At 42.8% G+C, this 13,449-nt stretch overlaps 1 protein-coding gene across 1 annotated transcript in view; it reads right to left on the minus strand.

Moving 5' to 3' along the window:
• Positions 1-752: 752 nt before the first annotated feature.
• Positions 753-13,449, minus strand: part of ADAMTS10 (ADAM metallopeptidase with thrombospondin type 1 motif 10) — an 82,234-nt gene continuing 69,537 nt past the window's right edge. The window contains exons 21-25 of the mRNA XM_087951384.1: positions 12,425-12,554; positions 10,307-10,511; positions 6,162-6,338; positions 4,562-4,718; positions 753-2,927 (exon numbers count right to left, since the gene is read on the minus strand). Of these exons, the coding sequence (XP_087807510.1) occupies positions 2,818-2,927; positions 4,562-4,718; positions 6,162-6,338; positions 10,307-10,511; positions 12,425-12,554 (779 nt within the window). The 3' untranslated portion in view covers positions 753-2,817. The remainder of the gene's footprint in view (positions 2,928-4,561; positions 4,719-6,161; positions 6,339-10,306; positions 10,512-12,424; positions 12,555-13,449) is intronic.

A 13,449-nucleotide genomic window follows, 5' to 3' on the forward strand; every position in this document is an offset into this window, starting at 1 on the left:
TTTTCATTAGATTATAAGCAGGTGAATGTTTATAGGCCCCCATGGAGTCCTTTCCATGGATGATACAGGTAGGAGCAAGGAAACCAGCTTTGTTATATGCCTTTGCTGTGCTTTGATCTGAATCCTTCTCTTTAATTTTAGCTCACCTGGAAGCATTTCTAAAACAGTAGAAAAGTGGATAAAGCAGCTTTCTGTTTTTGTATCTTTTCTCTTAGAATACAGGTAGTCCTTGATTTACGACCATGATTGGGACCAGAACTTCCATGATAAGTGATGCAGTTGCTAAGTGAGTTGTGCCCAATTTTACATTTTTGTGTGAAGTGAATCTGGTTTTCCCCATTGCTTGTCGGAAGCTGGCTGGGAAAGTTTGCAAACAGTGATCGAGTGATCCTGGGACACTGCAACCATCATAAATACATGCCAGTTGCCAAGAGACCAAAGTTTGATCCTGTGATGTGGTGACACTGCAATAGTCATAAGTGCAAGGACCTACCTGTACATCATGAAAGCAGGATAGAATCCCCTGCAGCAGAATCAATACTATAGGACGGGCTTACCATCTTTAAAATATGTAATCTAATAAATACTCATTATTATCCAAAGAGTTTTGCCCCTAAGATCGTTCAATACAAAGTCAACAGTTATAAATGTGCAAATGTATGCATTGATAAAACATTGTGCACACACACACCAACACATTTGCACACACGCAGCCCCAGTCATGATTAGAGATGGAAAAGAAACTCAAGAAATAAATCCCAGTTGTGAAAATTGTATTTTTCTGAGCCATGAAGCTTGTTGATCATAGTAGATACTGAAAAATATTTCATACAAAAGGCATCACTGGAAAGTAATATAGAAAAATGCAATATGGGGAAATTGCTTGCAAAACTATATACTTTATATATTTGCAAACAAATGTGGATGTTCAAAGAAATTTAACAAATGTTAATGTATTTAAAAAAAACAAACCTCAAAATTGTATGGAAGTGTAAAGTTTACAAATAAAAAAGTAGAGAAAATGAGTCAAATAAAATTGATCGAATTACAAAAATGAGCATCAGAGAAACTGAAAATTACAGTCTATTTTGATTTTGTCTTTTATATCCTAGCAATATATAATTATCTGCATGTATACAGTTTTAAAAAATGAAGATTGCTGCTCTATGTATATCATGATTCTGTTTGTGTAGTATTTTGAAATGCTACAATGAATTGGCAAAACACTACACAAACATAATCAATATAGTGTCACATGACATTGTATCATTTTTTTTAAAAAAAGCATTTTATTTTATGTCCATATATAGTAGGAAGATAGATAATATGGAGGAACGGTGAATGAATGAAAGCATTTGAAACTATGGTTTATACATGGATTTGTTTTTTTAAAATTGGAAATTAAATTGCATGTGACTCAGAATTCTATTTGAGCAGTATTTGCCTTGAACATTTTTCAACTAATAAAACAAATTAAACATACAGGGCTTTCATACATACATACTCCATGTCACATAAAGAAGTCATTCCTGCAATTAAAACAAAATAAAAAAACCATGGATAACAATATTACATCTGAATCAGTGATAAATTTTCTGTGGCAGAATAAAAATAAGCTAAAGTGATATTATTACATTGAAATCATAGCACCATTTTTTGTTACTCTCAGTTGAAAAGCTGGGGATTAAAGTGAGTGATAAAGGGATGAAAAAATCATAACAAATAACATTGAAACGTGCACCTTAAAAATAATTCTAAATTTGGCACAGATTCAAGGTATTAGCAAAGAAATTAAAAAAAAACCAGATAAACAAATAGGATCTTCCTTTCCCCATATATGTATTTTGGCTGTTAACATTCACTTTGTGATAATAAAAGATTGTGACTGAATTTTTTTATATTTGAAAAAAAAAATACTAGAATTCCTCAAACATGATCCAAATGCATGTAAGGATATTCAGAAAACGGAATAACAGAGTTGGAGGTCATTCATTTCTCTTTTCCCTTCTTTTAGAAAACTAAAACAAGAGCAAACTCACAAACCAAGTGAGTTTTATGGAATTTCTTGTGTTATGTCCAAGAAAAAAAATATCAATGATTTTTCAACCTTGGGAACTTTAAGGTGTGTGGACTTCAACTCCCAAAATTCTTCAGCTAGCCATGCCAGCCAACCCAAATACTGGGATTGCATACTAGCTGGAGAATTCTGGGAGTTGAAGTTCACGCATCTTAAAGTTCCCAAGGTAGAGGAACACTTTGCTCTACCATTTGACAGTAGGCTTGTGATTCCATCCACTTCTCTCTTCATATCTTTTATCTACCTTATTCTGTAACCCTGCCAAAGCACTGCTTTTGGGGTCAAGATCTAAAACATGTAGATGGGGTGCTGGTAACTCGAATCTCCTTCCCTGTTGGGCAGTGGGGGATTATCGCTGTGATAGTGCAGTCGGCCAGCAATCATGGTACCCAGCTGTGTAATAAAATAAATACAAATGTTTAGCATTTCAAGTAATGCGCTTAAATGTGCTTCCCATCCATTCGGTCTCCCTCCTGCCTCTGTGTAGTACTTCCTAGCCTGATATGCCACTGTCTGCCTCAGTGCGCATTTCAGCAGTGGTTTAATAGCGGTACTTAACCAATGGGGAAGATAGAGATTTTCTTTGGTTTCTGGGAGCACCAAAGCCTATGGTGCTGGCTTTTTCACTGATGATCTCGGCGGGAAAGAGCAGGTGGAGATGGGGAAATGGTGCAGCAGTCTCTCTTCCCCTCCTGGACCTTTTCCAGTTTTCCTGCAGTTCTAAATGGACACGAATCCGTTTAATGGCCCTGGCAGGTTTTGCAACACATCTGTCGGAAGTATGAACGACTACAGAACTTGGCTTTCAACACCAAAGGGCAATAGGCAACCTTGTTGACGTCTTTGCATTCTGGAGAAGAAGGAGAGAAGGAAAGAAAGGGAGGGAGAGGGAGAGGGAGAGAGGGAGAGGGAGAAGGAGAGGGAGACACACACACACACACACACAGAGAGAGAGAGAGAGAGAGAGGGAGAGAGAGAGAGAATTAATCATTCTGATAGAATATCTGTAGCTTGGGGTTGAACTGTGGCATTCTTGCTACTTTCTGTGGTCATTTGCTTGCAGGCATTTTATTATCCAACAAGCTAATATCATCACTGTGAGTGAGAGCAGGAATTGCTGTCTCTTTATATAGGTAGTTGGATAATTTTCCTCAATAAATGAGCAAGTATAATGTTTCTATTTGTTTAATTGGGTCGTTTTTCTAGTTTTGGGACTTGGTTAGAAAACAGAACACGTTTTGGTTAATATTTATGCAGAAATATTGTAAATTCAAACCATTTCGCAAACTTTTTTTTTAGCACCACTGCAGTTGCTTGCTCTGCCAGCTGTGGTGGGGTAAGGTTTCCCTCCTTGGTGGTTCCTTGTTTAGAGGATTGTTTTCTGCCTGATTGTTTGTCTGATGTTCTAGTCTTTTATCTGATAGAGATACACCCCGTTTATACACCATTCAAAAGAAATATGAAAAAGTCTACAAAGGAAATGAAAAGAATACAATACAACTCCTCCAACAGTCAACGTTCAGATAAGCAGGGATTAACAGCAGACAAACAATAAGGCAGAAGGCGATACTCTCATCAAGGAACCACCAAGGAGGAAACCACAGCCCAACAAAACTGCAGGGAAAGCTACAATATGTAGAGGCAGCAAATTCCACAATCCATCATACTGATGATGTTACCTAGTTGAGTAATGAAACGTCTGCAAATAAACCACCAAGCTTCAATAGCATCAAGAACGCCACAAAACTAATCATTTATCCATATAACATGCTACACTATAGCTTAACCATAGCTTGGTGACTAAGCCATAAGGGCAAAGTTCAGATAGAATGCTAAATCGTACATCGAGGATAAACCATCTGTGGTCCTCCAATGGTCTTTTATTACCAGCATCTAGATGCTTCTGATGTCACTTATAAGATGCTACTTGTATTACTTGAAACTCTGCGCCTCAGAAAATGAACAAAAAAATATTCTAAACTCTCCTTTTTCAGATGATATCATCATGCCACCCACCGCCATCCCCTGCAGTCCTTAAATGCTGGGGTAAAATACCTCAACAACTAGAGTAGGGATGTCTAACCTGGGCCATTTAAAGACTTATGGACTTGAACTCCTAGAATACCCCATCCAGCAATGCTGGTTGGAGAATTCTGGGAGTTGAAGTCCACACTTCTTAAAGTTGCCAAGATTGAATTAAAGTCTACTTTTAGTATGCAAAAAAAACAAAACCCTCATGCCACTGTAATGTTCTGTGGTAAAAAATCAACATGGTTGGGCTTTTGTGAACCGCACAGCAGAATTCCTACTACATGTTCCATTGGCCAAAAGTACCCCAGGCCAAACTCACATTTGGCAGTCTATGGTTTCAGGCTTCTGGGCCATGTTGCAGTCCAGAATCCAAACAATAGGTTTGAGTCATTCGGCCATTTCAAAGGGTTAATTTCTTTGCTCAGCTTGCAAATCATTCCATGCTATGGGTACCTTCAGGGTTTTCTATCAGTCCAGAATCACATTTGCTTTCACACTGTTGCATGGCCGAGGGCTTCAGGGCTTCTACACATTCACCAGATGGTTGTCCTGTGTAGGTCACGCACTGGACGGAACGCCTCTGCTGCCCAAAACTGCACTGCCCAGAGCACTGCGGGAAAGAGTAAGGCAGATGCAGAAATTGGGCTAAATCAAGAGAGCAGATCTATTATTTTGAGTTTGGAGCACTGCCCTCCCTTCATTCTTTTGCTGGGTCTTGAGCAGTGTTTCTCGACCTTTGCAATTTTAAATTGTGGAATCTACGGAGATTCTCAGTCATCCAGGACATGATTGTCTCAAAGATGTTTTTTTTTTCTTTTCAAAAGGCAACTGGAATATGTTTTTTCCTTGAGGAAGAAGAAGACATTTCGCTTCTCATCCGAGAAGCTTCATCAGTTCTGACTGGATGGTGGTGTCAGCTTTGGAAGCCACATTGACACCAGACGCTTCCACACTGCCACATTCTTGAGCTTGGGAAAATGGGAGGGGGAGAATTTCTTGGAGTGTATGTGGTTAGACATAATAGCATTCTTCTTCTAAGTCAAGGTCCTGTTATTTCTGCACCTGGGTGAGAGGACGTCTCAAGTTGGGACGGATGGTGATTGGGGCATGTGATCCGATGATGGGTGCAGGGTCTGGATTTGTATTTTTTTTTTAAATTTATTACAAGGAAACCCAGAACTTTCAGATTCGGGATTTCCCAGATGTGCCAGTTTACTATCCAAATAAAACAGAACTTTTGAGATGTCTGTCTCGGAGTTATTGTTTGGAGTGGAGGTTTCCTGGAACGCTGACAGGTGGAGGGTGGAGTGGAAGAATTAGTTCTGGACTAATTCAGTTTCTTTTGGAAAAAAAATGGACCTCAAAGGATTTCATCTTGGATTAAAACCAATCAGTATGGCAGATCAGCTTTAGATCCTGGAGTCTTTTAACACTTTCATCACCATCCTCTCCTTGGCCCTTCTGATTCAAACATTATTAAGAGAGGTTGCATTCAGCAGGTTCTGACCAGTTCTGGAGAACCGGTAGCAGAAATTTTGAGTAGTTCGGAGAACCGGCAAATCCCACCTCTGACTGGCCCCGCCCCATCTCTTCTCTGCCTTCCGAGTCCCAGCTGATTGGCTGGGTCTTCTTTGGTTGCCCTGCCCAGGAGAACGGAGCTGGAAAGCAGGTTGGGGGTGGGAGGAATGGGGATTTTGCAGTATATCCTTCCCCTCCCATGCCCACCAAGCCACGCCCCCAGAACCGGTAGTAAAAATATTTGAATCTCACCACTGATTATTAATCTCTGAATGTGTCAAAGGCAGATTTGGTGAACTTGCTTTGACTTGTTCCCCTAAAAACATAACTATTCTTCAGTTACTTTGTGAAAAAAAAAACAGACCTCAAAAGGATTTCATCTTGGATTAAAACCAATCAGTATGGCAGATCAATAGCTTCTTCTCACTGGCTTTCTGGCCTTTGGATTCAGTGCCCCCAACATGCTGTGCTGTGCCTCTTGAACAATTATTGACTAGTGCTTTAAAACTGTAGGAGAAAAAGAAACTTTGTGTACCTCTCCCCATTCGCCAGTGACCCACCGCGGGGGCGGACAGCGCCGAAGGCTGCACCTTATGGTGTTTGGGGGTCTGGAGCTCTCGCGACACTGGGAGGTAGACAGTGTGGCACGATGGTCGCCACTTTTGCAAAGGACAACGCGATGACGGAAACCAGGCCCACAATTCGGAGTGCACTACAAGGAAGGAAAAAGTTGGGATTCACTTATTGGTTGCGATTTATTGCAATTCCCATGCTGTTTTACAGCCTCTGGGGTAGTAGAAAATAAACCGGTGAAATGATCTCGGGTGTGGATGTTGTGACTTTGCAGTGAGCTTGGCAGAAAGTTCAATGCATTTTTTTTTTTTTTTTTTGGTTTCCCGTTGCAGCCAGCAAAATTATTTTATAACACAAACAGTGGTAAGTCATGAACCTAACATCTGGTACACATGGCGCTTGAGGATATCTCAGAGGCTTCCCAGAAGTTATTTATTGTTTATTCATTAGATTTATAGCTTGTCTTTCTTCCAAGACCTCAGAGTAATGTACAATATTCTCCCCCCTCAGACAACCCTCTGAGAGAATTTGGGCTGGGAGAAAGAAGGCATGCCGGAAGGAACTTTATGGTTGAGGATGGACTTGATCATGGGTCAACCCAGTCTTGGTCCAATTCCTTATGTCAGCGATTCTCAACCTTTTCTTCATTACGGACTCCCTTTGAATACCTTGGATATTGGATTTGGACTATGGCCATGGACCCCCAAGACTTAACTTCAAGATTTAAACCATAACATTTCTTCTGTCAGGATTCCCGCAGTTACCCCCATTTAAATCATGAGCCAAACTTAAAACTTAAAAAGGATTTATTGGGAGTTAACATGCTGGCACTGCCTGGGTGTAGCCGACTCTGAGACACATAATTCATTGTCACCCTTGACCCTGGATTTTCCCCCACCCCCTGGGTGTATCATAATTCATATTCTCCAATGGGACACATCCATAGCCAAGAGTTATCAATCATGCCTCTCCAGTTAGAATTTTGTGCGGCAGAAACTTTGGTCCCCTAGTTACTATCTTTGAAAACATGTATGGAATGCAGTTTCGGTTTTGCAAGCTGCTATACTGTTCCCCCTTCCTTTTCTGTTGGCAACTCTAAAAGAAATATTTTATGAGTTGACATCTTCAAGCTTTCATGGACCCCCTGTGATGACATCGCACCCCTCCCAGGGGTCTGTGGACCACAGTTTGAGAACCACAGTTTTATATACATCATCTGCTTCAATCTCGAGCACTTTAGCTATTTACTGGAGTTAGGGATGGCAACCATGGTGCGTGACATTTTGCACAACTAATTATTGCAAGCCATACCTGAGATGAATATATCTCAGAGGCCTGGCTTCTTCTCATCCTAACTACTGTAGTGTGCTAGATAGAGCTATCCTTGAAATATGTCCAGGTGTGCAAACAAGACCAGTGTTTCTCAGTCTTAACATTTTAAGTATGTTGGCTGGAGAAATGAGTTGGTCCACATATCTTAAAGTTGCTAAGGTTAAGAAACATGGAACAGTTAGCCACTACAAGGTATAGATATGTTACCGTATTTCCCTGAAAATAAGACCCGGTCTTATATTCTTTGGGGCTCTGAAATAAGCACTAGGACTTATTTTTTGGGGAAGTCTTATTTCTTGAGTGCCACCGCCACAAGGTAGGGGGTGGAGTTGCCCCACATGCCCTTCACCAGCTTACCTCAGGGCCCCAGCAGCCAGGCCATCCATGCCCCGACACCTGCCTTGGGGCAGCTGTCGGGGTGTGGATGGCCTGGTTCCGGGGACACTGAGGTAAGATGGTGTGGGACATGTGGGGAAACTCCACCTCACCTCACCTCATGTCGGTGGCAGTGCAAGCAATCAGACGGAATGGGTGGGTGGCTGGCTGGCTGCACAAGGTTATTTTTTGGGGGGTAGGACTTATATTGGGTGCAAACGCAGATACATGCTAGGTCTTATTTTCGGGATAGGTCTTATTTTTGGGGCAACACAGTATATGCCTGGTACAAGTAGTCCTTGACTTACAACTATTTATTTACCAACTGCCTGAAGTTACAACAGCACTGAGAAAAGTGACATGATCAATCTCTGCATGGATGACCAGCGTTTCCCATGGTCCCACGATCAAAATTTGGGCACTTGGCAACCAACATAATTTTACAACAATTGTGTATCCCAGGATCATGTCATCACTCTTTGCAATCTTCCCAGTCGGTTTCTGAAAAGCAAAGTCAACGGGGTAAGCCAGATTAACTAAATAACTGCAGTGATTCACTTTAGAACCATAGCCAAAAAGGTTGTAAAATCAGGCACATCTCCCTTAATAACTGCCTTACTTAGCACTGGAAATTTTGGTTCCAATTGTGGCCGTATGTCGAGGACTACCTGTACTGGAATTCTCTCCTGGTTGTCAATTAGGGGACAAAACTTAAGGGGACAATGTTGACTTTTAAAGTCCTAAAGTGCTTAGGAGAGAGAATTCTCTTGTCGTGAACTTGTTCAACTTAAGATTTGCAAGGGAGGCTTTTCTGAAGATGTCCTGCTCTCAAAGAACCCTCTTTCTGGCACACACGAGAGGGGATTCTGCACTGCTCCCAAACTGTAACACAGGGGTCCCTGACCCCAGTTTGTGGGGGCCGGTACTGGTCCAAGGCATGCCAGAAATCAGTCCATGCGAACAAGCAAAGCCCCACCTGTGGGATGCAAGCAGCACACGAAACCATGCCCCTTCTGGTCCACGGAAAAACCTCTCTCCACGGAACCGGTCCCTGGTGCCCCAAAGGTTGGGGGCCGCTGGCGTAACATTCCCTTAGGAAAAGCCAGGTAGTCCTTGACTTATAACAATTGAGCCCAAAGTTTCTGCTGCTAAGCAAGACAGTTATTGTCATGCCCTTGGTAGAGTCGGACTCTGAGGGAGAGGAGGAACAGCCAACAGGGAGTGGAGGTGTGGCTCTGGAGGTTGTGGAGAAGGCTGGGGAAGGGCAGAGGCCGGCTGGGCAGTCATAGGAAGAATCAGGCCCAACCCCTCTGTATCCTAGGACACGCAGGGAGGAACGGAGAAGGAAACAATGGCTTACGAGAGAGGAAGCGGCCATGATCCCCCTCATTGGTGGCAGCTGGGGAGAATAGTATATAAGAGAGATGGTTAAAACACAGTGTTGCCAGAAGCAAAGCGTGTTTTATTTTGGGCTGAAGTTATCTTGGCTGGCGTCCTTCCAACAGACTGTACCTTGTTATCTCCTTGAATTTGGTAATTACTTATCCTGTTCTGTTGTGGAAATTTCATCATTGTAGTTTGTTTGGTTTTTTATTTCACCTCTATCTGCTCATTAAGTTTGGACTGTATTGATTTCTTTTGAAGACTATTTTTGAATAAGTTTTATCTCCAACTGAGAATTATTGAACAGTGGGGCCAAGTTGGAGGCATTAAAGGACATTTATTTATGTTTTGGATTTTGTTACATTTGTGTTACACTCTGGGTCATCACAGTTATTAAGTGAGCTGAACCCCATTTTACAACCCATTTTTTGCCACAGTGGTTAAGCGAATCACTGCAGTTGTTAAGTGAATCATTTGGTTGTTAAGCAAATCCGGTTTCTCCCATTGACTTTGCTTGATAGAAACCGGCTGGGAAAGTTACAAACGGTGATCAGATGACCTCGCGACACTGCAATTGTCAGAAATACACACCCATTGCCTGGTACCCAAATTTTGGTCATGTGGCCATGTGGGTGCTGCAAGACTCATAAGTGTGAAAAATGGTCATGTTACTTTTTTCAGTGCTGTTGTATCTTTGGTCATAAACAAATGGTTGTAATTTGAGGACTATCTGTATTTAACTCCATAATGGTACATTTCCTGTGTATTGGTTATTTCTGAAGATACATCCATTATTCCAGGCTTTTGTTACTTCACTTAGTATTAATAGCATTCAGGTTATTTTTCTCTTTTATGTTGTACTTTTTACTTCTGTAATCTGCCTGTTGAGTAGAAAGGTGGAGAATAAATTAATTGGTTGACCAATTGACTGACTGAAGAATGAATGAATGAATTAATGAATGACAGAATAAAATTGGAAGGTGCCAGACTGAGAAGGCCCGAAGAGAAGCTCATTACCTCAGACCAGTCAAGGGTTACCCATTCTGGAGGACAGGTGTGATTATTACAGGATTCCAGCACATGAGGCCGTGGCAAGTTGCAAGAGGAATCATCCAGAGTTTTCTCATCTGTGGTGGAGATTTTGCGCTGACAGATCACGCTTCGGCTCCGCACTCCTTGATTGCAGCTGCGGCTGCATTCGGACCAGTTCCCGATCACCCAACTAGTTAAGATGGGAAACAGAAAGCAAAATAAGGGCATGGCTAAAATTAATCCTGCCTAAATTTGAAACTTGTCGGTCTTGTTGCCATTCCACTCTCGATAATGTAATTGTTCTGACCAAGACTAATTAAGACACTAACAAACACACGTTAATCCCCTAACCCTTTTTTCTTTATTTCAACAGCTGCGAATTTTAGTCATTCACAGCCCGTAATGAGTCTCAAACTGTTTGTCAATAGTCCCATGGAAGTCTGTCAAAGTCCTTCAGGATAAGTCTGATAAGCACGCACCTTTATCTTCCTTGAAATGCTGCCAACGACTACATGTCCAATTAGTTATACAAGACCAAAATGGAACACAAATTCAACACCAAGCGTCAGGTTTCCAACCGACCAGTAAGAACAAAGTTGCTTCCTGCAAAGGTTCATGTCCCTTTGCTTCTCCTTTATGTCTTATGGGAGAGCCAATCACCTCCAAGCCTTACTCCTGAGTCGCCCCTTTTGTCTTAATTGTTCTTGCCTTCTGGCAGCTCTGCACACACTGGGAACAAGCTCCCCTTGTTCTTCTGCCTCGCTGCTGTCAGATTCTGGAGGCTCCGGAGTCAGCACATAACTCCCAGATGGCTCTGGCCCCATCTCTGTATCGGACGCAGGACCCTCGTCCAAGTCCACCCCTGACTCCTGGACTGGTCCATGTTCCTCCCCACTGTCTGACTCTGCTGCCATCTCTGCAGGCTGCCGGCGGATCACAACAGTAATGGGAGATAGTGTGTGATGGGCGCTCCAAAAATTGATCTGATCAACTATCTCCCACAGTCTTAAATTTAGCTCATTTAACAAAGCTCATTTAATCTTTATTTAATTTCCCTGACTACCTGAGGTAATGGATTCTGCTCACTGTGAGGGTACATAACACATCCTTGTCTCGAGGTGCACTCAGTACAGGTAGTCTTCTACTTATGACAACTGAGCCCAAAATTTCTGTTGCTAAGTGAGAAATTTGCTACGTGAGTTTTGCTCCATTTTATGACCTTTCTTGCCACAGTAGTTAAGTGAATCACAACAGCTGTTAAGTTATTAACACGGCTGTTAAGTGAATCTGGCTTCCCTGTTGACTGTGCTCGTTGGAAGGTCACAAAAGGGAATCACATGACCCCGGGACACTGCAACTGTCATAAATACATGCCAGTTTCCAAGTGCCCCATATTTGATCATAGGACCACAGGGAAGCTGCATCTGTCCTAACTGCGGAAAACAGCCATAAGTCACTTTTTTCAATGCCATTGTAAGTTTGAGTGGTCTCTAAATAAACTGTTGTAAGTTTGCCTTTTTCCCACTCTCTAGGTCAGGAGTGTCAAACTCAAGGCCTTCAGGCTGGATGTGGCTTGGGGGATGCTTAGATCTGCCCCCCCCCCCAAGCTGCTCTGGAAACATTTAAAGACTGGCCCACGGCGCCTCTGCCAGCAAAAATGGAGCTCTAGAGGGCCGTGTGCTGCTCTCCCAGGCTCCGTTTTCAGCTGTGACAGCCTCCTGCAGCACTCCGCCAGCAAAAACGGAGCTCGGGAGGGACGTGTGCGAGCTCCGTTTTTCCTGGCAGAGCGCTGCAGGAGGCTGTCGCAGCTGAAAACAAAGCCTTTGAGGTGAGCCCCTGACACGAGTGAGCCACACCCACCCGGCCCCCGAGGTCAAACATAACCCTGATGTGGCCCTCAATGAAATTGAGTTTGACACCCCTGCTCTAAGTTGTTGTTTGACCCTTCCTTTTTTGTGTATTCAAATTCAACATATGTTCTCTTTCTCTTGCTGCTTTGTCCTGTATAGCACCCATCCTCAATCCTCATTCCCTTTTGATAAGAGTTCCTGCACATCCCCCTTTAAATGCAGCCCTTCAAACGCTAGAAAAAATTCAACTCACGCTGGTGGGCATGGCTCAGTGTTACATGGCCGCTGCCTCTCCGGTAGCTTGGTTTCAGGGTTGCAGAAATGATTGAGCACCGTGGAGCTGTCAGCTTGATTCCTGCATACAACGGGTTGAACTTGACTGCCTGTGGGATGATGGGGAAGGCTGAGTGAGGATGCAAAATCTCCAACATTAAAATAGAATGGAGTGGAATAGAATGGAATGGAATGGAGTGGAGTGGAGTGGAGTGAAGTGGAGTAGAGTAGAGTAGAGTAGAGTAGAGTAGAGTAGAACAGACAACAGAATTGGAAGGGACCTTAAAGGTCTTCTAGACCAGGGGTCGCCAACCTTTTGAACCTCAGGGACCACCAAACTCATAATTTTAGATCCCAGGGACCACTAACCGGTTCTGTGGGCATGGCCTAATTTGTGGGTGTGACTTGGTGGTCATGTGACTGGCTGGGCATGGTTTGTATGTAAATATTATAAATATTTATATAAATATTGAATTTTTTATTAAAAAAGAGCAGCTTTTACCCAAAATCAGGCAAAGCAGGCAGAGTTGCTCACAGAATCATTCAGTAATCTATCTATCTGCCATCGGCTAGCTCAGTCTCTCAAATTTGCTTGCCGTGAGTCTGCACTGAATTTACTTGCAAGCAAACCTTCAGTCCTAAGGGAGGTTCGAGAGCCGAAGCTCTAAAGACTAGCTAGAAAACAAGAAATCCAACCATTTCCTGCTTCCTAGCTAATCTAAATCTCCCGGCACAGCAGAACAGATGATGGTCGGAAAAAGGAAAAATAGCAATTTTAGCAGGCTAAATGGGTAAGGAGTAAATGGGCAGGGGGAGTGTTCCTGTGGTGCAGCCTTGTGTTTCTGTGCAGCCTGGATTAATTGCTTTGGGGGGGGGGTTCTCTGTGAGTGAGATTTCTCTGCGGCCCACCAAAATTTTCTCAAGGCCCACCAGTGGGCCGTGGCCCACCAGTTGGCGACCGCTGTTCTAGACCAACCCTTTGTTTAGGCAGGAAACCCTACACCA

This window comes from Notechis scutatus, chromosome 1 (assembly GCF_049901735.1).
Source record: "Notechis scutatus isolate UNSWTSFEM ecotype Mainland chromosome 1, rNotScu1.2, whole genome shotgun sequence".
In the NCBI taxonomy this organism is placed as follows: Eukaryota; Metazoa; Chordata; class Lepidosauria; order Squamata; family Elapidae; genus Notechis; species Notechis scutatus.